General features: G+C 40.8%; 2 protein-coding genes and 1 pseudogene across 5 annotated transcripts in view; 1 reads left to right on the top strand and 2 right to left on the bottom strand.

Annotated features, from left to right (window-relative positions):
• The window catches only part of ECD (ecdysoneless cell cycle regulator), a 77,264-nt gene extending 75,877 nt beyond the window's left edge, over positions 1 to 1,387 (top strand). For both annotated transcript variants that reach the window (XM_070432966.1, XM_070432965.1), the window contains exon 14: positions 1,107 to 1,387. In XM_070432966.1, coding sequence (XP_070289067.1) covers positions 1,107 to 1,337 — 231 coding nt within the window. In that variant the 3' untranslated portion in view covers positions 1,338 to 1,387. The remainder of the gene's footprint in view (positions 1 to 1,106) is intronic.
• A 386-nt stretch (positions 1,388 to 1,773) lies between these two features.
• Positions 1,774 to 20,321, bottom strand: NUDT13 (nudix hydrolase 13). Of its 3 annotated transcripts, none has more exons than XM_070432962.1 (9): positions 20,210 to 20,321; positions 13,680 to 13,771; positions 9,792 to 9,931; positions 8,467 to 8,601; positions 6,974 to 7,080; positions 6,091 to 6,216; positions 5,823 to 5,934; positions 5,012 to 5,166; positions 1,774 to 4,080 (listed from the first exon to the last, which is right to left on the bottom strand). In XM_070432962.1, the coding sequence occupies exons 2-9, from the start codon at positions 13,760 to 13,762 to the stop codon at positions 3,880 to 3,882; spliced, it is 1,059 nt and encodes a 352-aa protein (XP_070289063.1). In that variant the 5' UTR covers positions 13,763 to 13,771; positions 20,210 to 20,321; the 3' UTR covers positions 1,774 to 3,879. The 3 variants fall into 3 exon arrangements, with proteins under 3 accessions (XP_070289063.1, XP_070289064.1, XP_070289065.1); XM_070432963.1 differs by having other exon boundaries at positions 1,775 to 4,080; positions 13,680 to 13,733; XM_070432964.1 differs by lacking the exon at positions 5,823 to 5,934 and having other exon boundaries at positions 3,994 to 4,080.
• A 1,972-nt stretch (positions 20,322 to 22,293) lies between these two features.
• Positions 22,294 to 23,972, bottom strand: LOC139021574 (elongation factor 1-alpha 1 pseudogene; annotated as a pseudogene).
• Positions 23,973 to 27,455: the final 3,483 nt, after the last annotated feature.

Below are 27,455 nucleotides of genomic sequence, written 5' to 3'. Positions count from 1 at the left end.
AATAATGTCATGTGATGTGTTGAAATTAGTATGTGATACTACTAAGAGCTTACACTGATTTTTTTAAAAAGGAGAAATGTCTCTAAATACCCAAATATTTTTGAAATCTTAATAGTATTTGATTTGTAAGTTTCCCTAATTTAGAGCCAAATGTAGAATTCATCTCCCATTCGTGTTTTAATCCTACTGATTATACCAGCACTATAACACTAGACAAAGAGGTGTCTCACGGATGAGTGTTTGAAATCCATCTCTGCCATCCACTGTGACTGTCCATTAACAAATAATCCTCATGTCATGGAACCAAATGAGACAACAGTAAAACCCATAATGGACCTTAATTAATGTTATCCCCTTGTTTTGGTCATCTAAGCCACATTTAAAATTATAACCACTTTTGATATTGCCAGAACCTAATAGAAACCATACATTAGATTTGTCTAAAGCAGTGTTTCTTAAGTGGTAATGTGAATATGAGCCACCTAACCATTTTAAAATATAGATTCTGGTTAAGTATGTCTGAGGTGTGGCCTCAGATTTTACGTTTCTAACAAGCTCTGAAGCGATGCCCATGCTACTGGTCCATGGACCACTTTGAGTAGATCAAGCTGCATCTTTCAAATCCTTTCCCCAACCTGTGAGATCAGAGGCTCGAGTAACAATTCAGTCTTTGTGGTTCAACCCCAAGAAGCGTCAGGTTTTTACTTTGCTTTTTCATTGGGAAAAAGAAAAGAAAATTTAGTTTCTTTCACTTAGGAAAAAATTTACATTCTTTTTTAAAATGTTTGTTTTTATGTTTATTTTTTTAAGACTGTTAGGCACCGCATAAATGTACATCTTTAACCCTGGTTATCTCCCTTAGGCTATTTCAGAATAGGGAAGAAAGTCATTCAATTTCTAGAAACTTACTAGAAAGAAGTGTATTATAGTCTTTGGAACCAAATTTTAATATATGTGTTAAATTACATAGTTTATTAGACTTCGTTTTTACTTTCTATCAAGAAGAGTAATTTGGAATTCAGTTTTCCATTGTTGGTTAGCTTTGCATTGTAACTACCACAGCCTATTGACATATTATCCCATGATTCTTTCCCTCCATGAATAAGGAATCTCTAGCCCAGACTACAAATAGCAATTCGGATGAGGAAGATGCTGCTGCAGGAGACTCTGGTATGACACCGGTGGATGTAGACCTAAACCTGGTTTCAAACATATTGGAATCGTACAGTTCCCAGGCTGGACTGGCCGGACCTGCTTCCAACCTCTTACACAGCATGGGGGTGCAGCTGCCGGACAACACTGACCCCAGACCCACACGTAAGCCAGCGGAAGACTAACCAGCCCATCGAGCCTGTCGTTTCTCTTTTTAAATAAATATTGAACTGGAGTGTGCTCCTTTCTAGTTTACTCATTTAGTAAAAAATATTTCTTCACCCCTAACCCGTTTGGCTCAGTGGATAGAGAGTCAGCCCCCGAACTGAAGAGTCCCTGGTTTCTGGTCAAGGGCGTGTACCTTGGTTGCCGGCACATCCCCAGTAGGGGGCGTGCAGGAGGCAGCTGATCGATGTTTCTCTCTCATAGATAGTTCTGACTATCCCTCTCCCTTCCTCTCTATAAAATCAAAAATATATATATTTAAAAATATATATTTCTTTATTACAAGTTTCACAGGTTGACTTCTCAAATGTTGCCCTCTCTGCCAGGGTCTTTGTGATCTCCAGGAGGCCGCACAGGTTTTGAAGTCAGAAGAAGAGATGACATTCACATAGTCCATGTTTAGAACATTGTTTATTTTTATTGAGGACTAAATGTTGGGTAGAGAAAGGAAGATAGTAAAAAATAAGGAATGAATGAGTTGCTTTTTTATTCCAGTTACCAGGAATGACCTTGAGCCAGGCTCACTCTGGTGACAAATACACTGATTTTAATGTTTAACTTGTTTTTACTATTCTACTTCATAGACCCAGTGGGTTCTTTTTATCCTTAGCACCTTCATCATTAATTGCCACATAAATATTCTCCAGCCAAGGTAAGCCCTGTACCAAAGTTCCTTCTATTTATGTCAATTGCAGTATCCTAACCTTGTCCTCTTTTGCCTCAACTTTCAGATATCCTTGGAGTTCTGAAAAGCAAAGCTCTCTTCCCACTCATTGCTGGGAAACAAAGTTCAATGGTGCAGCTCCTCCTGTTAGCCACTCTCATCTTTTCTTTTCCAAAACAACACTTTAATCCAAAAGCAAACAGTTACTCCATGGTACATTTGAGAAACACGCCCCCTCCCCTTCCTATCCTGTATTTTCAGACTAGGGATGTGTACACATGTGCTCACAAACACACCCACATAGAGATAGAAAAGATTGGGAGACGGTAATACACATGGACCCTGAACTGTTTTTTTCTGACTGCAAGATATGGGGAAATCTCGGGACCTCTCTTTCGAGAGTGCTTTTCCCGTCTACATGCTGGGTTCAGCTCAGGTCAGCGCAAGCTGCCAATCTAGCAGGACAAGCAAGTCCCATCTCATACTATCCCTCACCATTTCCTGACGAAGGTACTTTGATTTCCAAAGCAATGATGGTTTGCTGGCAACAGTGACAGCAATAACCTTTTGGTTTCAATAGGAAAGTCAGTGCTTTAGCTCTTCTAGTTCTAGAAGCTCTTTTTCTTAGTCCTATGGAACTTTGATGTATGCATCATCCTAGGTTTTCTGGCACTCATGTATCTAATCACAAGGTAGTGCCTGAAATCATGTGAGGATACAGCTCTTTCCCCAGACATCCATTCTTTTCAAACTGGCCTCCGACAGCGTTTCTTCTGCACATTGCTTCAACTGTTCCACAGCTTGGTACCTGGACTTAAACCCCTGTCACACTAATACAGAGATTCCTTTTCTCCCGCCCCCTCCAGATTCTCACTTTCTGCAATTTCCTCTCTTCATAAGACAGAAAAATACATCTAAACAGAGGTACATAAATTTATTTTATTTCCTTCAGATAAATTCTTCTCCCCTATGACAAGGTATAAAATGGCATATATGAATGATGAGAATTCCTAAATTTAGTTTATCCCATAAAACTCAAGAAATGGTTCATCCTCACTAATCCCTTAGTTTAAGTTACAACACTTACTGGATATGCAAATAGCAGCAACCATTTTACACTCAGGGAAACAAATGGCAAAGTGATAATCACTTCCTTATGTCACAAACTGAGCAAGTAACAGCAAAAAAAGACTTACTGTCTTGCAGCCCACTGGGATGCAGTTATGTCAACAGAACCTCATTGCACCTGATTGATTACAGAGGACCCTGGGGAGACCTTAGCTCCCACCTTCCACATCACCTTTTCTTTAAGGTGACTTAAAGAAACAGGACTTCTATTTAACTACCATGAACAAAATAATTACCTGTACATGATTCCAAAAATGTTAGGTTGTGCTATTTGTCTTAATTCTATGAGGACAAAAAGTAATTCAGTGGGTTGAGATTTGCTACGTATTTTCAATATTCAGAGAAAAGTTTTAACCAGAATTACACCAGGCACATTTTGGCAGTTAGATATAAACCCAGCATTAACAAGCCACATGCCAAAAGATGTTGACTCCCAAGGCCTCGGAGAATATGGGTAAACAAGGGCCCACATCTAAAGTAAAGCTTCACCTCCCCTCTGATTTTGATAATTGCCATCTCATTCGTTGCCTAGGAGTAGGAACTTCTTTCATTAACTCTGCCAGTAGAGGAGTCTTGCTGTGGGCTCACCTTCTCTGCCTTACTATGAATTTGGTTGGGTGTGGCCTTTTGTCAGCTTCCCCTTTGCAGCAGATCTTTGATGTGCCCCCTCTCCCCCCCGGGATGCTGAGGAGGGACCTAGGTGATCTGAGCTAAGCAGGCAGGGCAGGGCAGGCTGGTTTTTCCACCCACTCCCTAATCAGCTGGTGGGCGATGGCTAACTTGGGGGGCAACCAGAACGGGAAAGTCCCATCCTGTTGTTGAGCATATGGGTGGTTTCTCTTCAGGGCTGCGACCACCTCATCATGACTAAACCAGGCAGCTGCTTCTAGTTCTTTCAAGTTCACCTGGATCTGAAAGACATAAGGAAAAACAGAATGTAAGATTGGGAGCTACAAAAGTTAGAATTCTATGGCCAAAGGTGAGAAAACAGTTCTAGAACTGAGCTATCTTAGAAGGTATTACCTGGGATCCATAGGCTGAGGACAAATCAATTCTAGATATTGCTCAGCAGCAAAAGAGGCATACATCAGAGATGAGAGTTAAGTATATTTTTAATAGTAAAAACCCAGAAGTACAAATACTAAAATATTAAGAGTGGTTAGCATAGAGGGGTAAATTATGAATAATACTTGTTTTGCTTTGTGCCTCAATTGCTTGTATAAACATACAAATGTTTCTCTTCTTTAATGATAATCAAAATCATTGTATCTTTGCAAGGAGCAAAGTAGTACAAACTGAATCCACAGGAAGCTGAGGCAGATTAGATAGTATTCATTCCATAGAAAATAAAACACAATAGATAGAGTTGGTAGATAGGGACCACAATGCCCATCTGTAAGGGATGCTGTAGAAAATGAGGTTGGATAAGTGCCTTTCAACCAGAAGTCCCTATAATCATTATTATTATGTAATGATAATAATTATTATCAGTGCTCAACATCCTGATTGACTTGAGCAATAAGATCAATCTTGAAATCAATAATTAAATTTGATATATGATGTGCCTAATCTATGCAAGATGCTCTGTTAAGTCCTGATGATGAAAGGTAAGTTGTCTCGTGACTGAGATATGTACAAGGAAGGACGGTGACCATGTTGGCACTCCCAGTTTTCATGGTGATTCTTTTCTTTACGAGATTGAAAATTCCTTAAGGATAAAAATAATTTCTTATGCATCTTTGTACAATCTAGACAGTGTTAAACTAGACGTTGTTTAAGTACCTACTGACAAGCTTAGATGAGGCAAAGGAAATATCAGAGCATTCGGGAGGCAGCACTTACCTCTGTCTGCCCTGGTTTCACAATTGCATGACAAGCAATCATGAGTGAGCTATTGGGAAAGGGCCAGTGCTGGGATGCAGAGTACTGCAGTCTGTCCACCTCCAATCCCACCTCTTCTGCAACTTCTCGCTGGACAGCCTCTTCCAGAGTTTCACCTACAAGCACTCAGATTAATTCAGGACAGCCCTGCAGCAGGAGGGGTGATACAGATGCCCATTTGTGAACGAGCGCAAAACTGGCCCCAAAGCTTCAATGAAAATACTCTTGGGAGAGCCTGAAATCTGAGTCTCTCCAACAATAGGAATCAAGTCTAGAGTTGGGTGTTGAATGCAATACTTAAACCTACTAGGGTAGTTATAACACAAAATAGAGGGGCAGTGGGAGCGGTTACTGCTGCTGTCAGTTTTCATAAAATTCTAATGCGACATATCACCATTTGCAAATTTTACCCCAAGAGACTGAGAAAACTAATTCTAGTTAATATGCATGTTGGAATATTTAGGGAGAAGTTTACTAATTCTGCAATCTGTGCATCAAAAAATAAGGAGGACCGATGGATGGACAGATATGTGATAAAGTAAATATAAGAGATTATAGAATCTAGGTGGTGAGTGTATGGGTTTTCACTGTATAGTTCTTTCAACTATGCTGCATGTTTGAAAGTTTGCCTGTAAAATATTGGAAAATTATAATGTCAGGGGCCGTTTTCTTGACATGACAGGGAAGAAGGTGCTTGAGGCTCCAAGCACTATGACAGCAACACAGAGAAATAACTACTAGCGATATGCTGTCGTGTCTCTAAACTCCTTACCTATGTCACAGAAACCCGCCAGGGCAGAATACATTCCCTTGGGAAAGGAACTCTGGCGGGCAAGCAGGCATCGGGTCCCATCTGACACCAGAGTGATCACCACGGGAGCCATCTAGGAAAAGGGGATGGCAACTTAGACAGTCGGGCTGTGGCGCCTGGAAGGAGGATGGAGGGATGAATCACTAAGGAAAGCCTTGTATCGTACAGGCTCCATCCCCGGGACAGAGCCGCACAGCTTCGTGCACGCCTGGCCCACAGCGGTACTCACCTGCGGGTAATAGATGATCTTATTGGAAGGGCACACACGCTTGCTACCAGCCACATTCTTTTTGGTGGGCTGCCCGCTTCTGCTGCAGAACTGATGCGCATCATGCCAGCGGAGGAGAGCCTGCGCCTAGGAGTGCGAAGGTGGGCTTGGTTCCGTTTAGAGAATGTGGGGCTCGTCTAGGACAGTGCTGGGCAACTCAGAGGGAAATGCCAGTGCCCTTTCAGTTCCTCTATTCTAAATGGTTTATTAACTGTCTAAACTTTAAAATAAGGAAACTATTGAACATATTCCTCCATCCTCTGAAACATGAATAAAAGAAAATATAGTTCAAGTATATTATGAATTATTTTTTAAAATGTACTATATAAAGTATTAAACACTCCATGTACCTATGACCCAGTTTAAAAAGAAAACATTTCCAATATGAAACATTCCAACATGTATTCCTCCTCAATAAAGTTGAGGTGTTTTTGCAAATAAAAAATGTTTAGAGATATCTCTAAATTAAATGGATAATCAAAAGCACTTTAGCAAGTGAAGTGTAAAGCTGTGAGGATGAGTCAAAGCAATAAAAAATAATTCCTCATAGGAAAAAACAAAATGCATGTGACATGCTGTGGGCCACTGAACATGTTTAGGAGGTTGATAGATACCACAGATCGGCATGTCCTGAGGGGAACGTGTTCCTGGTGGCAATCCTGCCCAAAACAGGGCGACAGAAAGGAACAAGCACTCTCCCCACAACACACTGTCCTTCTGCCACGGTTTGTAGGAAGAGCTAGAATCTGCAAAGGAAGAAATCGAGCGTAGCTCTCGCTTGTGCATGCATTTGCCCTTACGCACTGCTTCACTATTTCCTACGAACTGAGGAATCAGCACCTACCGTGGACAGCAAGGAGGCATCCTTCATGTTCAGCCGAAAGAGAGCCTTCCGCAGCTCAATGAAAGACCCCTTGAGCTCCGTCTCCATTTCAGGTTTCTGTAAGGAAGCTAGGAAGTTAGAAAAGAGAATGAAATGAAGCAAATGTCAAACTGCCTCGGGGCCCCTCCTCAAGTATATCTGTTAGAACAGTGTTTCCCAAACTCGCCTAATAAGACTCAACTAGGAAAAATAAAAAATATACAGATTCTCAGCCCTGGCCAGGTAGCTCACTTGGTTAGAGCGTCATCCCTGATACACCAAGGTTTTGGGTTCAATCCCCGGTCAGGGCACATACAAGAATCAACCAATGAATGCATAAATAAATGGGACAACAAATCGATGTTTCTCTAAAATCAATATATAGGGTGTCCCCCAAAAAGTATACACACTTTAACAGCTGATAGTTCACATTTTGAAAATGAAATATATTCTAATAAACACTGCCTTTATAATTATTCAAAGTGTGTCCCCCCAAAATGTATACACACTTTGAATAATTATAAAGGCAGTGTTTATTAGAATACATTTCATTTTCAAAATGTGATAGAAATTAGCTGTTATTGTGTATACATTTTGGGGGGACACCCTTTATATACAGGCTTTCAAGCCCCCACGTGGAGATTCTGAACAGCAGGTGAGTGAGGCCAGAAATCTTTATTTTTTAACAAGTACCAGGTGATTCTCATATTCAGGCAAATTTGGGAAACAGCGTAGTGCTATTTCACAAGATTGTCTTCAGGCAATAAGAACAGTTGTACTAGCCACACACTCTCCCTGGAAAAAAGATGAAATGGGACCTCTAAACTCTCTGAACCCCACCCAGCATCATTACATTCGCATCCACACCCTGAAGAGAGAAGAAAGGCCTGATAGGAGCCATGAGCCTACAGCAAACTGGTTCCCAAATGCAGGTCTGAAGACCCAGAGCGACTTCAAGGTAACATGTTTATTCATTTGCATTGATAAGAGATACAAAAATGATGTCATAAATTTAAAATCGTTTCTTATGAAATACGTATGACATTAAATGTATAAAGGGACAGAGAATAATACAATGAACATCTTTGTACTCACCATCTACCTTAGAAAGTATTAAAATTCCTTTATTTTCTTTTAAATGATAGTAGATGGTAGTGGGTTTTTGTTTCTTTTCCAGAGAGGAGGGGCAAGGGAGAGAGAGAGAAACGTCAATGAGAGAGAATCATTGATCGGCTACCTTCTGCACTGGGGATCAAGCCGCAACGGAAGCATGTGCCCTGACCGGGAATCGAACCATCACCTACTGGTTCATAGGTCGCCACGCCAGCTGGGCGATGGTAATGCCTTTTTATGTTCTAACTTAAAATACAAAGTTGATAATATTTCTGTATTCCAAAATTTTTTTATCTTATTTTACTATCAAAATCACAAAGTCTGAGAACCACAGGGAAATACCCATTAGGAAAAACGTGTACCATTGACAGAAGAGGAGCTATTTAGACCTAGATCCAGAGCAAACCATGCTTCATGCTGTTCGGAGCATCCAATCAGCACAGAATCTTCTATTCTTTGTGCATCCTGTCCAAACTTAGCCAGGAGCTTTTCCAACTCTAAGAAACAAAAGAAGGAAAAAAAAAACAAGAGTTTTAATTAAACCAGCAGAGCCATCTTAAACTTACCGGAGAGCAGACACTCCAGCTTGAAGTAGGTACACCTGGCTTCCAGTCGCTGCCCTGCAGCTCATTAGCTATGTAAACCTGGTCTAATCATTTAACCTCTCTAAGCCTCCGTTTTCTCATCAGCAATCTGAGGAATTTAGACTATAAAAAGAATTCTCTCCGTGTAGCCCTGTATTACTCTATGATTGTATCATGAAAGAGCATATCCCCTACTTCAAAAGATTCGTGATAGTTAACTTCTTATGGCATGGAAAAAAATGTGTCACATTTAATATGGTAGACACCAAATCAGTTCTATACTTTAATCTCCAGGTTATGCTGTTTTTGTGGGCCAGAGTAGGATAGTCATCTGAGATCCCAGTATGTGTAACGTAAGTGCTGCATAAGGAGAAAACCTATTCTGTGCATGAACGACTCATATTTATTTATTCATAAAACAGCAGAACGTTGCTACATCTCTAAATGTGTAGTGCCTCCGAGGCATCCTCATATTCTTCTGCGGTGCTGGAAGCTACCTATCCAGGTCTCCAACATCCGACCCATGAAGGAAATTCACTGGCAATGTATTTAGAAGTTAGTCAGTGTATAGTGACATCATAGAAAACGGAAAGTTAGTATCTTGAAAGCCAAATCCCAATAGTTTAAATATCTCTAGTTACATTAATTAATTCACTATTAATTTTGACCCTTCTAGGACAAATGAAGTCACAATGCAAATCCTGGCCAGTAAGACACTGTGCAACTCCATGGAGGCTGGAAATCACCAGCCCAAGGCAGGGGTTGGCAAGACCTGTTAGGCTTTTAAGCTCTGTCAACTCCTCTGCTCTGCCATGATAATGTGAAAGCAGCGTGGCTGTGGTCCAATGAATATTTATTTACAAAATATAAGGGGTTCCAATGTGGACAGCAGTTTAGCCTACCCCTGGTTTAAGGCAGTAGTGGTTCATCCCATCACTAACAGTTTCCTGGGCGACACAGGTGTATACACGAAGTATTTAATTGGCAGACTTTGAGACAATCTGGACTCTAAACTTGGAGGATCCTTCCCAGGGATCAATATGGACGGAATTCTGCTCAGTGGCCACAGGTTGGTCTACTCTACTGGTTCACTCTGGGCTTACCTAATAGGCTGTGCTGGGGGGGCAGGTACTGATGTTCTGATTGCTGAAGCAAAGGAGCCAGGTTATGAAAGAGGTAAAATGCTCCCATCTGCTGGGCTTTTCTACACGCATCATCGTCTTCCTTCAGTTCAAATAAATACCTGTATTTTGGGAAATAAAGCATTACAAAACCACATTTAGTTACGTGGCAGCATTCACCTGTCCCTGCATCCCTCTCCTACCACACTTATTTCCTCTTATTTCTTTACACACTGAATTGCTCTGGGAAGGATTCGAGGTGGCTGCAGGCCATCAGTCCCTCCTTTGTCCTATTGCATACCCTGCCAGCACTTCTGTGGTTGCACTTACGTTGTACTGTCTGTTCATTTGTCTGTCTCCCCCAAAAGACTATGACCTCCTTACGGGCAGGGTCTGCCTTACTTCTGTTCTCCAGTCATTATGGCTCAATTCCATAAATACTTATTGAATTGAACTTCAAGGGTAATAAATATTTACTGAATTGAACCTCAAGGCACTTTGCCCATATTACACTGTGAAGCAAGAATTTACATGCAGTGGATTGAGAGGAAAACAAGTACAGTGATAAAACATCAACCACAGAATACCTAGAGATGCAAGCAGACTTCATTACTGCAGACAAAGAGGAAAAACACTATACCTTCAGTAACTCGCCTTCGATCTAGGGAAGATAAAGTGCCAATTTTATCTTCAATGCACATGCACCCTTGTTTCAAACATCTAGCTCCCAGGTGGACACCATTGGCTCCTTATCTTTACTGAAGGCACCAAGTGAAGCCATTACTTATCTTATTTAGTGAGTGTAATATTTTCAGTAGCCAAAATAAAAATGCAGAACAGAGAATCTCTCTCTATATATATAAAAGGCTAATATGCTAAGTGTCCTTCCCTCCATCCGGGTAATGATGTCACATAGCAATGCCCGGCTTCCTCTCCCTAGCCATGATGAGCCCCCTTGCAGTTTCTTTGGCCCAGGAACACAACTTGCTTTATAGCCAGATGCAAACACTTCACACAGTAACCAAATGTCTCTGAAGCGTTTTCCCATGCCTCATCTCATTTGATCCTCACAGAAGTCCTGGAGTAGGTAGATAAGAGACTCGGTGAAATCCTATTTTCTTTTCATTAGCCAGAAAACGGAGATTTAGAAAGTTTAGAAACTTGACTCGACTGAAAAGAAGTAAGAAATGGTGGACCTTGAAAATGACTTCAGGTTTTCTCACTGTGCAGAATATAGTCACACACTGCTGCAGTTAAATATTTTACCCTTTGTTCTCCCTGCGTGATCTACAATAATAATCTGCTTCGTGTTGATATTTACTGCTGTGTTGCTGACAATTACCTGAAAGAGAAGTTAGGATGCTTCACTGGGCTAGAAAAAGTTTAGCAAAATCAGAAAGCAGGTCTAATTAAGCAAGTTTGTTCTATATCTATAAAAGGCTAAGTTCACATGCTCATGCATGATACATATAAAACTCTTGCGCCAATCACGCGTGTGTTTCCATCTGTCATTGTCAATCATGAATTTGGTTGACATTTCTATTATAGAGAAAGGGCGAATAGCGATATTAAAATATTCTAATTCATTTCCTTTCAATGTGCATGAATTCATGCACCGGGCCACTAGTATTCTATAATAGCTTCTATTGTAAAAGAAATCATATGGTGGCAAGTTCTAGGCTTTTCCAGTACCCTCATTAAGGGTGGCCTTATTCGAGCCACATGCGGCTCTTTGGCCCCTTGAGTGTGGCTCTTCTTAAGCCTTAGGAGTACCCTAATTAAGTCAATAACAATGTACCTACCCCTATATAGTTTAAGTTTAAAAATTTTTGGCTCTCAAAAGAAATTTCAATCGTTGTACTGTTGATATTTGGCTCTGTTGACTAATGAGTTTGCCGACCACTGGTCTAACCTTTTAATAAGAGCCTTGAGAATCAAATCAATGTTCCTATGATGTGGGGGTTCTGGGGAGGGGAAAGGGACTGAATGTGGATTCTCTTTCTGGGCCTTAGGGATATGCATTCTTGCCTGTTGAAAGCCCTAAAACAGACTCTTGGGTATATGGCATATTTGTCACTTAACCAGGAAACCAGGTTTACAGATATTTTCTGTAGGATCTGCGAGCTTGTGTAACCCCAGTAGGCAGAGTTGACTCAACATGAAAAACCACAAAGCAAAATGATAGACACACCCCAAGCAACATCTTTAGAAACCGTTTTTGACTGCGTGATGAAAGGGCTTACAATGATCTCTTTATAGACAGAAGCAGAGGAAACCTGAGATTTTAATACTTGTGATATTTTTAAACTTAATATGAGTGGCTGCAGCCTCCCAGAGCAAAGACTCGATGTATGTCAAAGGACAGACATGTGCCACTCAGAAGTTCCCAAATAGAAACAATAGAACAAACACAGCTGCCTTCACAAAAGAACAGAACGAGTGGTACAACCTGTGCTTTGCCCTAATGACCCTGAAAAGAAAAACACCGAGGTTAAGGCCTTAAACCTGGGGCCTCACTGGAACTGGGACGAACTGAGGTCCAAAAGTTTCTTACATTTTTCTTAATGAGAAACACTATTTTTTAAAATTCATTTTCCCCATTTGGTTATAATAGCATGGAAACCATAAAACTAAGATAAAACTTAAACTGTTTTTTTCTTATTATAAAAGTAAAAAATAGTCATTCTATAAAAATCAGGAAATACAATCATCAATTTTTTTCAAAAAAGGAAATCATTAAGAACCCCACCACTCAGATATAATACTGTTCACAGCTTGAAATTCTCCAAACTATTTATTAATATTATGTATCTATACATATTTAGGTCTATTTAGTCAGACCTACTAATTTGTAGCCTTTTTTTCTTAAACATTATCATTTTTACACTGTATTCCTTATTAATAGAGTTTTATTCTTTTCTCATGATTTTTTATTTTTAATATATTTAATCACATTAACATACTCATTTTTTAGACTATTCAATAATTCTATCATTTTTTGAGAACTGCAAATAAACTAAATGCCCAACAACACTGAAACAAGTATTGCAATTTTGTTGCGCCCTCACCTTGCTCATGTAAGATACTGTGCTTGTGTGCCTTTCGTTTTGGATGGGCACTCCCATTGGCAGAGTTTCCTGCGTGGGAAGCAGTGGTTGTGAGTGTGCCCTCCATGGGAGGGTTGCATTTGCTCCTGCCAGGTGCCCCGGAGGTATCAGTCTAGGATACTACTTATATCCATTTCTTCGGTAGGGGGTCTTTGGACCACACCATATCAATGGTGCAAATTTAAACCCCAAAACTGTATGAGAGCAGGCTAGGGATTTCAAGTTCATAGATATCAAATTTGCCCAGGCTGAGACAAAGAAGTCATTTATCATTTTCCTGTACTGGTGTAGATTTCTTTTTTCTAGTCTACCTTCCACTGAAGTTTAGTTCTTTGGTGGCGGTGTGTACCAGGATTGGAGTTATTTACCTGATTTTCAGGAATCGTCATGAACTGTTATTCAGTATAGTTTTTAATGCCATCATATGGGTGTACCGTGATTTAATTAACTTCTCCCTGTTCATTCAGCCATTCAACGAGGCCTCAGTGCCTACTATGTGCCAGGTTCTGTTTTGTGCACTAGGGGTACCATAGTGGAAAAGACAAAGTTCCTGTCTTACTAGAACTTATATTTAAGTAAGTCGGGTATTTTAGATATTATTGGAAATTTATTTAGAATTTTTCCAAGTATAAATAATTCTCAGTGAACATCCTTATATGTACATCTTAATCATATAACCATAATCCTCAATATAGGATTTTAAGAATTTTATAATTTAATGGGCCAAAGATTGAGTAATCAGAGCTTAGGTTGGTTAACTCACCGGGTCTTAGCGACATAGGTTGACAGCAGCCGATAGCACCAAAAAGATTTTCTCCTGCAAGCAATTCCACAATACAGAGACATTGTCAGGTCCTTAGAGGAAAGAGGAGTTAAAGAAAAAAAAAAGATCATAGTACGCAATTTAAAATAATGAATCACCAAAAGGGTTATACTTTAAGCCAGAATAATATTACTTTTTAAATATTAAGGAAAGAGAAACTGAATAGGAGTCAGATGATCTGGTTTGTAAATTGCATTTCTACCACAAACTCGCTATGGGATTTTAACTTTTCAATACCTTTTTCCTAATTTACAAAAATTAAAACCTGTTCTGCCTGCCTACTCTGTTGTTATGAGAATCAGCTGGCTATCCACGAGAAATGGGCGCTGTCCTTCCAGATTGGGGAACTGTTGCTGGGAGGTAGCTGGGGAGCCAAGGCCTACAGCTCTCTCCTCCCTTGCATGTAAGTAGAGCCAAAACCAATGGAATGTGAGTGGCTGGAGCAGTTAAGAAGTGGGGATGCCTTTTCCATTCTCTTCTTCCCCTTCTGCTTGGAAGATTCTAGAGTGGCACACCATTACATCCTTGAATCATTCCATGGGAAAAGCCACCTGTCAACCAAACCTCCCCCCGCCCCCCAGCCTTGGACAATTTGTGAGTGAGAAATTAACTTCTACCATATTAAGCCACTGACATTTCAAAGTTTGTTACAGCAGCTAGCAGGACTCTGATAGACCAAGGAAGCCTGGGAGGGTCTCTAGAGTAATGGAGCCACATTTCTCAGAATATGAAACAGGATGAATCCTATAAATAATAAAAATATAAAATCATGGCCATTAGGGAAATATTTCAAAAGGCAGCAAAAGCCCTAGCTGGTTTTGCTCAGTGGAGAGAGCGAGCGTCAGCCTGCAGACTGAAGGGTCCTGGGTTTGATTCCAGTCAAGGGCACATGCCCAGGTTACGGGTTCGATCCCCAGTAGGGAGTATGCAGGAGGCAGCTGATCAATGATTTCTCTCTCATCATTGACATTTCTATCTCCCTCTCCCTTCCTCTCTGAAATCAATAAAAATCTATATATTTTTAAAGGCAGCAATACATGGATCTAAGATATTTTCTATTTTTTTGTATCTCATTGTGAGAGGAAAAAATGCTCTATCTTAAGAATATACAATGGGAGGGGAAAAGAATAAATTCTGTAGAAGGTGGTTCCTTTTAAATTGTGTATCAGTAAGCATTTTATTTCCCATGAGAAGTACATTTCATATTAGCAATAAAAGAGGCAAGAAGTCCCACTGAAATGAAAAAATCAGTACAAGTCAAATAACCAACCACACTTTTAACTTTGCCCAAGGGAAACAAACTGTGACACTAAAGTACTGAAGACCATCTAAAGTTTAGGCCTACTTCTTGGTTGCATAATTACGAAACGCTGATGACTAATCCTTGGACAGTTTTGGCTAACTTTGTCCTGGACAAGGGTAAATTATATTTAGCAAATGACAGTCAACAAAGTATTTACTGAGTACTGACTCTATGCATGGGCCGTTAAGAAATACAAAAAATGTACAGGATAAAGTCCTGCCCTCAAGGGACCCTAGCAGGAGAGAGAAAACAAGTAACTTCACAGAAGGCAATATGTGATAGGTGGGTTACAAAGCGCCCTAGGAAAGTATTAAAGTGATCAGACTTGTGTTATTACTGGAAGAAATGTATTTAAAGTCAATATTTCTGCCTCATATACAGCTCTGAGAATGTAATAAACATTCCTTTCACCTAGAAATTCCACTTCTAGGAATTTATCCTAAGAAGGAAAGGCTATGTATAAGAATGTTGACTGAAAATTATGACAGAAAGGAATAATACACCGCTGTTAAAATAATAGTGGAAGGCTGTATATGTAGTAAGAGGGGAATATATTCAGAATATATTAAGTAAGAAAAGCAAGTAGTTTTTGGTTGTTTTAGCCTCATCTAATTAACTTATAAAGAAAAGGCATATACATATACATACCAGAATACATAAATTAGATACGTATTTATTTATATTTTTAAATATATTTTTATCGATTTCATAGAGGAAGGGAGAGGGAGAGAGAGAAACATCAGTGATGAGAGAGAATCACTGATTGGCTGCCTCCTGCACACTCCACACTGGGGATGGAGCCCGCAACCCCGGCATGTGCCCTGACCGGGAATTGAACCATGACCTCCTGGTTCATAGGTCGACACTCAACTGCTGAGCCATGCCAGCCAACCTTTATTTATATTTTAAAAGTGACTAGAAGTACACATATCAAATGGTGATCAGTGACTACTTTGGTAGAGTGGAATGAAGACAGATTGAAAAGGGTACCTGTAATTTTTACTCTATACGTTCCTGTACTACAAAAATTCTAGCCAGTGAACATACTCCTTTACAATCAAATAAAGTATAATAAATAATAATTCCTGGGATTAACTGCACAATGAGGCTATTTCCAAGCCACTGATTCTAGTAAGTACCTCATCACATTCCCCAACTCCCGTACCCTCCCGGAGCCAAAAGGAATTCCTTTGATAAATTCTTTGAATCCTGAAAACTGTAAGAGCTTTCTGGTTGTAGTTATGACTACCAGTTAATCTGTGTGGCCCACTGCACTTGACTGCCTGATGTTTTGCCTACTTCCTGCTACTAAATACTGCCCCTTGTGAAGTATGGTGACCTGCTGACTCATGGGGTGACCTGCTGACGCAAGGGATGGGGGTTGCAAAGCTTGTAGAAAACATGGTCAAGTTCTTAACGTAGCTTTGAAGAAAATGTCAATAATCAAGAGGAAAAACAGACTTCTTTTAATAGGGAATTGTACCTTCACTGGTACAGTCATAAGCCTAGTAGATAAAGAGTAAGTCTAATTCCTTTACTAAATGGGCCCTTATGTATTTTTTAACTTCATTTTTCCTTGTAATTTTCATAGACATCTTACATAAAAGCAGTATAGAGACTATTTAAAAGCCAAAGAAGCAAAAACGATTTTAAAATTCAGTTTTAACTGTATTTTTCTCTTTTAAATAGATCATTTAAATTACAAAATTAATAACACTACTTACAGGACATCTGCAAAACAGAATTGTGACAGCACCCATAATATCATCACATAAATGTAACTTATAATTTAATATGTATTTTCTAGTCTTTTGTACACATATAATTTTTACATCTTTTTTTTTTTTTTAAATATATTTTATTGATTTTTTACAGAGAGGAAGGGAGAGAGATAGAGAGTTAGAAACATCGATGAGAGAGAAACATCGATCAGCTGCCTCCTGCACATCCCCTACTGGGGATGTGCCCGCAACCCAGGCACATGCCCTTGACCGGAATCGAACCCGGGACCTTTCAGTCCGCAGGCCGACGCTCCATCCACTGAGCCAAACCGGTTTCGGCAATTTTTACATCTTTATAGTCAGAGTACACTTTTTTTTCAACTTGCTTTCATGAAAATGATATAAGCAGTTTTCTATGTTTTTATAAAAGCTTCATAATTTTTTTGGCTACATAATATTACTTTCAAGCATACTTGCACTAATTTTGCTAAACACTCCCCCGATTTTAGACATTTAGGTTGCTCTGATTTTAAATTACCAGAAATACCACCTAAATACCTCTGTGCTGATATTTTCAAGTTCTTTCTTTAACATAAGTTACCCCAAGTAGATTTATTTTAATACCAATGTTCTTTCTACACATTATTGCATTTAACAATATTCAATAACATTCGGCTAAAAAAACACATTTCTATTTCTTTGATCACTATAGACCAGTGGTTTTCAACCTATGGGTCTCGACCCCTTTGGGGGTCGAACGACCCTTTCACAAGGGTCGCCTAAGACCATCAGAAAACACATATATAATTACATATTGTTTTTGTGATTAATCACTATGCTTTAATTATGTTCAATTTGTAACGAAATTGGGGGTCACCACAACATGAGGAACTGTATGAAAGGTTGAGAACCACTGCTATAGACCTTGAAAGTGTTTTCAGATTTAATAGTCCTTGTTCTCCTTTTGTAAAATGTCTGATGTTCTGTGCTCATTCGTTAATTGTGATTTTACTCTGCATTTGACCATTCTAATTTTAAAAAATATTATAGTACATTTGCAGTGTATTCCACAATTTGATCACCAAAGTGCACTATAGGAACCAACTGCTATATGTATTGTCTTTCTCTGTGAAGTAGTCATTCAGACAGAACCTCAGTATAAACAAACAAACAAACAAAGGTTATTCTAGTAGTCAGGAGTATATGTGAGATTGTTTTAGGACGAAAATATAATTTCGTCCTATACTATTCAGAAATCTAGTGCAGGAACAATTTGCTACTTTCTTTTTTTGTTTTTTTGTTTTATTTTATTTTATTTTTTTATTTTTTTTTATTGCTTAAAGTATTACAAAGGGTATTACATATGTGTCCTTTTTTTTCTTCCCCGCCCTTGACAATCACCTGGCCTCCCCTACCCCCCAGTGTCTTATGTCCATTGGTTATGCTTATATGCATGCATACAAGTCCTTCGGTTGATCTCTTAGCCCCCTCCCTTCTGCCCCCCAACCCTCCCTGGCCTTCCCACTGCAGTTTGACAATCAGTTTGAGGCAGCTCTGCCTCTGTATCTATTATTGTTCAAAAGTTTATAATGGTCTTTATTATCCATGAATGAGTGAGATCATGTGGTATTTTTCCTTCATTGACTGGCTTATTTCACTTAGCATAATGCTCTCCAGTTCCATCCATGCCGTTGCAAATGTTAAGAGTTCCTTCTTTTTTACAGCAGCATAGTATTCCATCGTGTAGATGTACCACAGTTTTCTAATCCATTCATCTACTGATGGGCACTTAGGCTGTTTCCAGATCTTAGCTATGGTGAATTGTGCTGCTATGAACATATGGGTGCACATATCAATTTGCTACTTTCTTTTTCTGAAATATTTGTGATTTTTCACTATCTTTTGGGGGGGGGGGGGGGCGGGTCTTCAGTGTGATGCATAATTCAAAGTGTATTGGCCCAGGGGCTCAGATTTAGTAAACATGCTACCATACTCACATCCATCTGCTCAAATGCCACATTACAAACAGAATAACTGTTATTGTTTGAATTGGCAACTATCGTCATACTTTAATGCCTGACAGCACACTGAGGATAAAAGTTCACTATTCACAAAATACAGGGTGAGGCAAAAGTAGGTTTACAGTGAAACACGGTTTGCTCTTGTGTTATTTATTAATTATTGTGTTATTTCCCATACAAACAACTGTAAACCTACACTTGCCACTCCTTGTACTTTTGGCAGCACCATTACTTTACATGGCAAGCTTACCAGTAGGACTGCCTTCTGTTTTCACAGTACAAATGCGTGTCTCCAAAGCGTGGAAGGAACGGTGAAGTGCGCACTGGAGAGACTCGGGTCCTTTTATCCCTGGCTCTCCCACTGGCTGACTTTGCGACCTGGGGCCCTCACCTTACTTGTCAACTTGGTTTTGGTCTTACTTCTCACGGGGGAAGGAGAGACTATGGATCTCAGGTGAATTACCACTATGTCAGCTTTTGCATATTCTCAAGTCTGTTAGACTGTGAAATGCTTCAAGATTAGAGTTGTGTCTTCCATTCTCTACAGCAGCTAGCACAGTGTAAATACACTATACACCAATGAAGAATGAATGAATGAATGCATTTATCTCCTTTTACAGGAAGACAAAGCTTTGAGAAGTTGGCCAATCTGAGATCACAATCTAGAGAGCAGCAGTCAAACCCAGGGGCTATCTGGCTCTAAAGCTCGTCCTTTTTTTTTCTTTTTCTTTAATCTTTATTGTTGAAAGTATTACCTATGTCTCCTTCTTCCCCCCATATTATTTATGTGTTTAAATACAAATACTGATAGAGATAAAAGGTAATATTGTTTTTACGGAAAACTACTAAATGAAGAGGCAAATTCCCCTGTAATGAAAGATTCACACATTTCTCATCCTGTCCATCTTAACATTGTAAAGGTGTATGTGTCAAGCACTACAGCACGACAAAAGCCCCCTGTGACTCTCTGGTTCATTTGCCCAGAGGCCGGGCTCCGCGGTGGTTGAGAGGAGCCTCGGCAGAGAGTCTGTCTCTTCATGACAGCGGCCGGGCCGGGATGGGCTGGGACAGAAGCAGAACCAAGGGGCCGCTGGGGTACAGGTTTCGAGGTCTCTCAGACCAGCTGTCTTTTCTGAACCCTAATTTACGTCCTGAAAGCTAATGTTTCCTCCCTTAATTCAAAAAAAATCCAGGCACCATCAGAGAAGTTAGCAAATTCCATTTCTAAGTGACTCTCCAAAAAATTATTACGTGTAGCTAATACGGTAGTGCTACAGGTTATGACGCAAAGCTGTGGTCATTCCTGGTTTCTGTAAGGAGACGGGGCTAAGCTAAAATGGCAACATGCTGTCACAGAGGTTTTTTCCGATCCTGATTATGCCTCCTGCGCTTAGAACCGGAACAGTGTCGTCCCGCTGTACTCACTCCGAGTTGTGCTGGGGGTGCCGTCCTAGGCCTCAATAATCAGCAGAAACCAGGAAATTCCAAGTGTTCCCGGGAAGTTGCGCTTCCCCAGCCCAGAGGGACCGTGGCTGCCTCTGCCACACTTCCCAGAATCCTCCTGGAGGTGCATTCTGGGAAATGTAGTTCCATCTACAGGCATGCTGCTATGTCCTCCAACTGCAAAGTTAACCATGGCTGTCAAAGCATGATCTTCTAAGACAGTGGTTCTCAACCTTTCTAATGCCGGAATCTTCTAAGTCCATTACCAGAACTTCTGTGTCTTTGGAGAAGGCAGATCAGCATAAGATCCAACTAATCATGCACAGAAAGCATATTTTGTGGGGGGAGGGGAGGAGTTTGGGGCAGAAAATAAGATACCTTTCACTTTCTCTGTATCTCTAATTCTCTGCCCACTTTAGAACTAGCTCTAACATTTTATGAAATTCTGCCAATTTCACCAGACATGACTGTGTCTACATGTATTTGCACTAATGATAGAATGCATTCCTCCATCAACCAGGGCAAGAGGATTCCATCTGACTGAAAGCAAAACCACTCTAGTGCTGTTCTCTTCTCACTACTAAAGTTACTTACTGATATGAGAAGACAGTATGAAGGCCATCCAATCAACATATATTTAATGAGTGCCAAATATGCCCAGAATTGTTATAGGCACATGATATCACAGAAAACAAAACAGGAAAGTTTCTGTGCTTGTATAATTATTCTAGAGGAGAAAATAAAAAGGCAAAAAAGTAAATATACTGTACAGTGCGTCAAGTGGTTATGAGTACTAGGAAAAAAAATAAAGTAAGATACGAGGAAGGATTTTGCTATTTTATATATGGTGGTCAGCCTCATTGATAAGGTGATATCTAAGCAAAGACCATGAAGAAACTAAAAACAAACAACAAAAAATAAACTAAGTGGATATTGTTAGGTCTGATCAAATAATTGAATCAATATCCCCTCCCCTGGGAACTGATCTTTAGACCACTTCACAACCAACATTCCCTTTCCCTTAGACCACATTCCACTTGCTAAGACCACATTCCACTTGCTAAGACTACATAGTCTTTCCCCTCTGGATCAGCCCAGAGAATTCTCTGCCCAGAAAAAACCTGCCTAGAGTCCTTTAAAATCTCTAGCTCCCTGTCGCTGGCTGCTGGTGCCATTTCGTGGCTCAGCCCATCTGGTTTTCCAGATGACCTAATAAATTCATAATTCTATACCTCTTTTGGCCTCATGCATTCCTCCTTTGGCAACCCTAACAGATATCTATGGAAGAGATTTGTAGGCAGAAAAAAACCCACAACACAACAAATGCAAAGACCCTGGGGAGGAAGTGTGCCTGGCAGATTAGAGGAAAGGCATATATAACAAAGCGTGGTGATCAGAAATGAGGTCAAAGAGTAGCCAAACATCAATCAGAGCACAGAAGGTCTTACAGGTCTTATAATTTTTTTTTTCAACTTCCAGCTTCAATGTATTTTTCCTAGAATTTGGATACAATAACTGCAAGACAGTGCTCAATACTATTCAAACCTCACTTAAGGTTCTTGATCTACCTCAGCATTTGTAAATGTGAATTCACATTCCAGTAAAACTGGAAAACTAAAATTTGACATACCAACAAATTTACTCAATAGTGATGTAACTACAAAATTTTATGTTAACATGTGGCCTTTACAGAATTTGGCCTTTAGAAACTAGCTTACAAACACAAAGTTACTCTTTGCTTACCTGTCCTAACCTATTTAATGTTACACCAACAGACCCCCTCTCCCAGAGCTTTTACCATGAAGTGACAGGTGATTCAGTAGGAAAAAAAAATCCGACAAAAACCCCCAAAGTTCCCACCCAGAAAAAAATGTTAACAGAACTATCCAACTGTAACGTATCAGCAGATATAACACTGGAAAGAGGTCATGGGCAACTCTGAAGTCCTTTACCTAAGTAGTATAACAGAAAGTTACAGTGTTGACCAAAAGAACACACAGGTTTCTCATTAAACTTTGTTATTTTAATGGGTCTTGAAATTCTGTGACAGATTTTTTTTTGGTCATGTTGTTTCCATTAAAAAGTACTGATTTTAAAAACTAATAACTTAAAAACTGCCACACACACACAAGGACCAAAGGGTCCACAAAACATTCTCCTTTCCTTCTGAAGGTTTTACCATGCACTGTAATCATTAACCAGTCTTTTACTATTAAACTTAAATGGCCAATTGAGACAAACAGTTCTGAGACCGTTCTGCCACCACTGAGTGAGACTGGGGTGGCAGGTGTTGGAAATAATATTCATTTAGCCTTCTGAGCTTCCTGGGCAGACTTGGTGGCTTTGCCAGCTCCAGCTGCCTTCTCGTCCACTGCTTTGATGACACCCACAGCAACTGTCTGTCTCATGTCACGAACAGCGAAACGGCCCAGAGGAGGGTAGTCAGAGAAGCTCTCAACACTCATAGGCTTGCCAGGAATCATATCAATGATGGCAGCATCACCAGATTCCAAAAACTTGGGGCCATCTTCCATCTTCCCAGAACGACGATCAATCTTCTCCTTCAGCTCAGGAAATTTGCAAGCGATGTGAGCTGTGTGACCATCCAGCACAGGTGCATACCCAGCACTGATCTGGCCTGGGTGGCTCAGGATAATCACCTGAGCTGTGAAGCCAGCTGCTTCCATTGGTGGCCATTTTTGCTGTCACCAGCCACATTGCCACGGCGAACGTCTTTGACACACACGTTCTTGACGTTGAAGCCCACATGGTCCCCAGGAAGAGCTTCACTCAAAGCTTCATGGTGCATTTCAACAGGCTTCACTTCAGTTGTAACATTGACTGGAGCAAAGGTGACCACCAGGCCGGGCTTGAGAACACCAGTCTCCACTTGGCCCACAGGGACAGTACCAGCACACCAATGTTGTAGACATCCTGGAGGGCCAGACGCAGGGGCTTGTCATTTGGACGAGTTGGTGGCAGGATGCAATCCAGAGCTTCAAGCAGCGTGGTTCCACTGGCATTGCCATCTTTACAGGTGACCTTCCATCCCTTGAACCGAGGCATATTAGCACTTGGCTCCAGCATGTTGTCACCATTCCAACCAGAAATTGGCACAAATGCTACTGTGTCAGGGTTGTAGCCAATTTTCTTAATGTAGGTGCTGACTTCTTTAACAATTTCCTCGTATCTTTTCTGGCTGTAGGGTGGCTCAGTGGAATCCATTTTGTTAACACCAACCATCAGCTGTTTCACACCCAGTGTGTAGGCCAGAAGGGCGGGCTCACGGGTCTGTCCATTCTTGGAGACGCCTGCTTCAAATCCACCAACACCAGCAGCAACCATCAGGACAGCACAGGCAGCCTGAGATGTGCCTGTAATCATGTTTTTGATGAAGTCTCTGTGCCCTGGGGCATCAATGATGGTCACATAATACTTGCTGGTCTCGAATTTCCACAGGGAGATGTCAATGGTGATACCATGCTCACATTCAGCTTTCAGTTTATCCAAGACCCAAGCACACTTGAAGGAGCCCTCCCCCATCTCAGCAGCCTCCTCAAATTTCCCGATGGTTCTCCTGTCGATGCCCCCACATTTGTAGATCAGATGGCCAGTAGTGGCGGACTTGCCGGCATCCACGTGTCCAATGACGACGATGTTGATGTGAGTCTTTTCCTTTCCCATCTTGGGTTTGAGTTATCGGTGGTTTTCACGACACCTGTGTTCTGGCGGCAAACCCGTTGAGAAAAAGCAGGTCTTATTCTTACAGAGCCATTGATATTTTTGAGTGCCAATGCTTTTTTTTTAATTCTGAGAGGGATGGGATTTTACGGAAGAGTTAGAATTGAAACGTGGAATGACTTAACTTACATTTTAAAAGAAACTCAGTGTGGACGTTAGACTGTAAGAGATAAGAGTTATTAAATTCTGAGCGTCACTGTTAAGATGTACCTACGTTACATGGGAAGGGAGAGTAATAGTTCTGATTAGTTGACCAGCCATTTCTTTTGGACCTTTCCCAGCAGCACCCATGCTTTTTATCAGAGTGCATCTCTGGGAGGATTTGGGGAGTGTGGGGTGGCAGAATCATGCTTTTGACAATCCTTGAGGAAGGCAGAGAAAATTTGAGGGAAACAAAACATGAAGTCAAAGAATTACAAAGAGATGGGGGCGCATACTTAGGGAAAGTTAGGGCTCTAAAAAAATTTTTTTTTAAATCAAAATAACAGTTTTTGAGCAACTAAACATTAAGTGCCATATAATAAAAATAAAAATAGTGTTATGGTCTGAATGTTTACATCCCCCAAGACTCATATATTGAAATCCCAGTGCCCAAGGTGATACGATTAGGAGGTGAAGTTTCTGGGAGGTACTTGAGGTCACGTGGGCGGAACCCTGTTGAACGAGGTCAATGTCCTTAATGAAGAGGCCTGAGACAGCTCCCTGCACCCTTTCAGCACCTGAGGATACAGGGGGAAGCCTGCAGCCTGCAGCCTGGGAGAGGGCCTTCACCAGAACAGACCATGCTGACTCCCTGATCTTGGACTTCCAGCCTCCAGAGTTGTGAGGAATAAATTTCCATTGTTTGTAAGCCAGCTTAGTCTGTGGTATTTTATTATAGCAGCCCAAACAGACTAAGACAAAGAGCTAAAATTAACTGAGCATTTACTGTGTCCTAGGCAAAGTGTTCTGCATATTTATCATTAATCCTTACATCCTATGAGATATGTATTATTATTTGCACTTGACTGATGAGAAAACAGAGGCTATACCTTTGATTACCATAATGTGCTAAGACCTGGGTTATATCCGACTGGGTGTGTGGGGCAGGGAAGCTGACATACACATGGGAAAATACTGGAATGATAGAAATAATTGCATGTTCACAGATTGAAAGACTTAATTTTATTAAGAGGGTAATATTCCCCAAATTGATTTACAGATTCAATGCATTCCTGCCGAAATCCCAAGTAACTTTTTTTTTCACAACAAAAGAAAAAATCAGACTTCATCACAATTTAAAAACTTTTGTGCTACAAACAATAACATCAAGAATTTGAAAAGACAATCCACAGAATGGGGAACATTATTGCCAATCATACATTTGATAAGGCACTTGTACTTAGAACACACAAAGAACACTCATAACTCATAACAAAAAGATAAATAACTGAATTTTAAAGGGAGCAAAGGATCTGCATAGACATTTATCCAAAGGAGATAGAAAAATGACCAATAAGTACCAAACGATGGCTCATTGGCCCAGGGAAATGCACATCAAAACCACGAGATACCATTCCATACTCACCAGGATGGCCACATCAAAAAGGCAGATAATGACAAGGAGTGGTGAGGATGTGGAGGAAATGGAATCCCTATACACTGCTTGTGGGGTTGTAAATGGTGTAGCTGCTTTGGAAAACAGTTTGGCAGTTCCGCAAAAAGTTAAATATAGAGTTACCAAATGACCCAGCATTTTCACTCCTGAGTATATTTCCAAGAGAATTGAAAACATATGTCCACATAAAAACTTGTACACAAAGTTTCGTGCCAGCATCATTCAAAACAGCCAAAAAACAGGAACAACTCCAATGTCCATGAACTTGTGAATGGTGAGCAGAATGTGGTATATCCATACAATGGTACTTTGTTTGGCAAGATAAGGGAATGAAGTACTGCAGTGAAGTACTGGGTGAAGCATGAAACATTACACTCAGTGAAAGAATCCATTCGCAAAAAATCACATATTGCATTTGTATAAAATGTTCAGAATTGGCAAATCTGTAAACACAGAAAGTAGATTTAGAGGTTGCCTAGGGGTGGGGGTTAGGGAAGTGCTGGGAAGAAGGGGGGTGACTACTAATGGGAACAGAGGTTGTTTTTCTTTTTTTAAGTGATGAAAAATGTAAAATTGATTTTAATAATTATGCAATTCTGTAAACCTACTTAAGAATATTGAATTACATACTTTAAGTAAGTGGTACATTATTTGAATTACTAGAGGCCCGGTGCACGAATTCGTACACAGGTGGGGTCCCTTGGCCTGGCCAGCGATCGGGGCTGATGCGGGGGGGGGGGGGGGGGGCGTCTGGCCTGGGGGAGGGACCGCGAGAGGTTGGCTGGCCAGCCCCCCCCCAGATTGGGGTCGATGGGGGTCTGGCTAGCCGGGGGGAGGGACCTCGGGAGGTTGGCTGGCTGGCCCCCAAATTGAGGCCAATTGGGGGGGCATGCCAGCACAGGAGGTTGGCCAGCCCTGGGAGGTTGGCTGTGGGAGCGCACTGACCACCAGAAGGCAGCTCCTGTGTTGAGACACTGCCCCCTGGTGGTCAGTGCACGTCATAGCAACGGGTCAACTGGTCGTTTTGTCATCTGATCATTCGGTTGTTCGGTCGCTTAGGCTTTATATATGTAGATAGGTCAATAAAGCTGTTAAAATATTTAACCAATTACTAGCTGTGTTAAACAATCATAATGCATGGTTAATAAATGCAACAAAAGTATAGATAACTACTATCCTCATATTTTTTTTAACATGTTTTTATTGATTGTCAGAGAGAGGAAGGGAGAGGGAGAGAGAGATAGAAACATCAATGATGAGAATCACTGATTGGCTGCCTCCTGCATGCCCCCTACTGGGGATTGAGCCTGCAACCCAGGCATGTGCCCTTGGCCGGAATCAAACCTGGGACCCTTCAGTCTGCAGGCTCTATCCATTGAGCTAAACCAGCTAGGGCATGAGCACATTCTTTTGATGATGATGGCAGAGGGCAAAAGCACAGGTGGAAGTATGCGCGTCGGCTTGCATCACAAAGCATATTTTACAGTCGGACTCAGAGTTAAAATGAGAGGGTATTGCAGGTTACGTGGCGAAGGGTGTTGTGAGGGGTTTAGGCCGACTACAGAGTTAGAGGGAACAGGCCCCACAAGAGATCCCCTCACTTCTGATACCAACTGCAAGTTCAAGGGGTTCCCAAGACCACTTTCAATAGGACTCATGGAACTCACTGAAAGCTATTATACTCATGGAGACGGCTTATTAGGGAAAGGGTACAGGTTAAATCAGACAAGGGTAGGCTAGGGAAGTATTAAATGTGGAGCTGCTCTTTAATGTATCATAGTCAGGATGCATTACTTCCCCAGCATCAATGTGTGACGATACATATAGGATGTGCCAACCAAGGAAACTCACCCAAGCAGTGATGTCCAGAACCTGTGCTGAGGTTCTGTC

The sequence above is a fragment of the Myotis yumanensis genome, unplaced genomic scaffold (genome assembly GCF_028538775.1).
Source record: "Myotis yumanensis isolate MYYU_CA2020_CCGP unplaced genomic scaffold, mMyoYum1.0.hap1 SCAF_13, whole genome shotgun sequence".
NCBI lineage: Eukaryota > Metazoa > Chordata > Mammalia > Chiroptera > Vespertilionidae > Myotis > Myotis yumanensis.
Note: the sequence above shows the minus strand (reverse complement) of the source record. Positions and strands in the feature narration are given on the sequence as shown.

What these genes read in the sequence shown, in the direction of transcription:
- NUDT13 (XM_070432962.1), bottom strand. Translation starts at nt 13,762, where the DNA reads ATGTCTCTGTATTGTGGAATTGCTTGCAGGAGAAAATCTTTTTGGTGC. An exon ending in CCCCCAGCACAGCCTATTAG is followed by an intron (nt 8,602 to 9,791) that starts GTAAGCCCAGAG and finishes TTTGTTTCTTAG; the next exon opens with AGTTGGAAAAGCTCCTGGCT. An exon ending in GGCGGGTTTCTGTGACATAG is followed by an intron (nt 5,167 to 5,822) that starts GTAAGGAGTTTA and finishes GAGTGCTTGTAG; the next exon opens with GTGAAACTCTGGAAGAGGCT.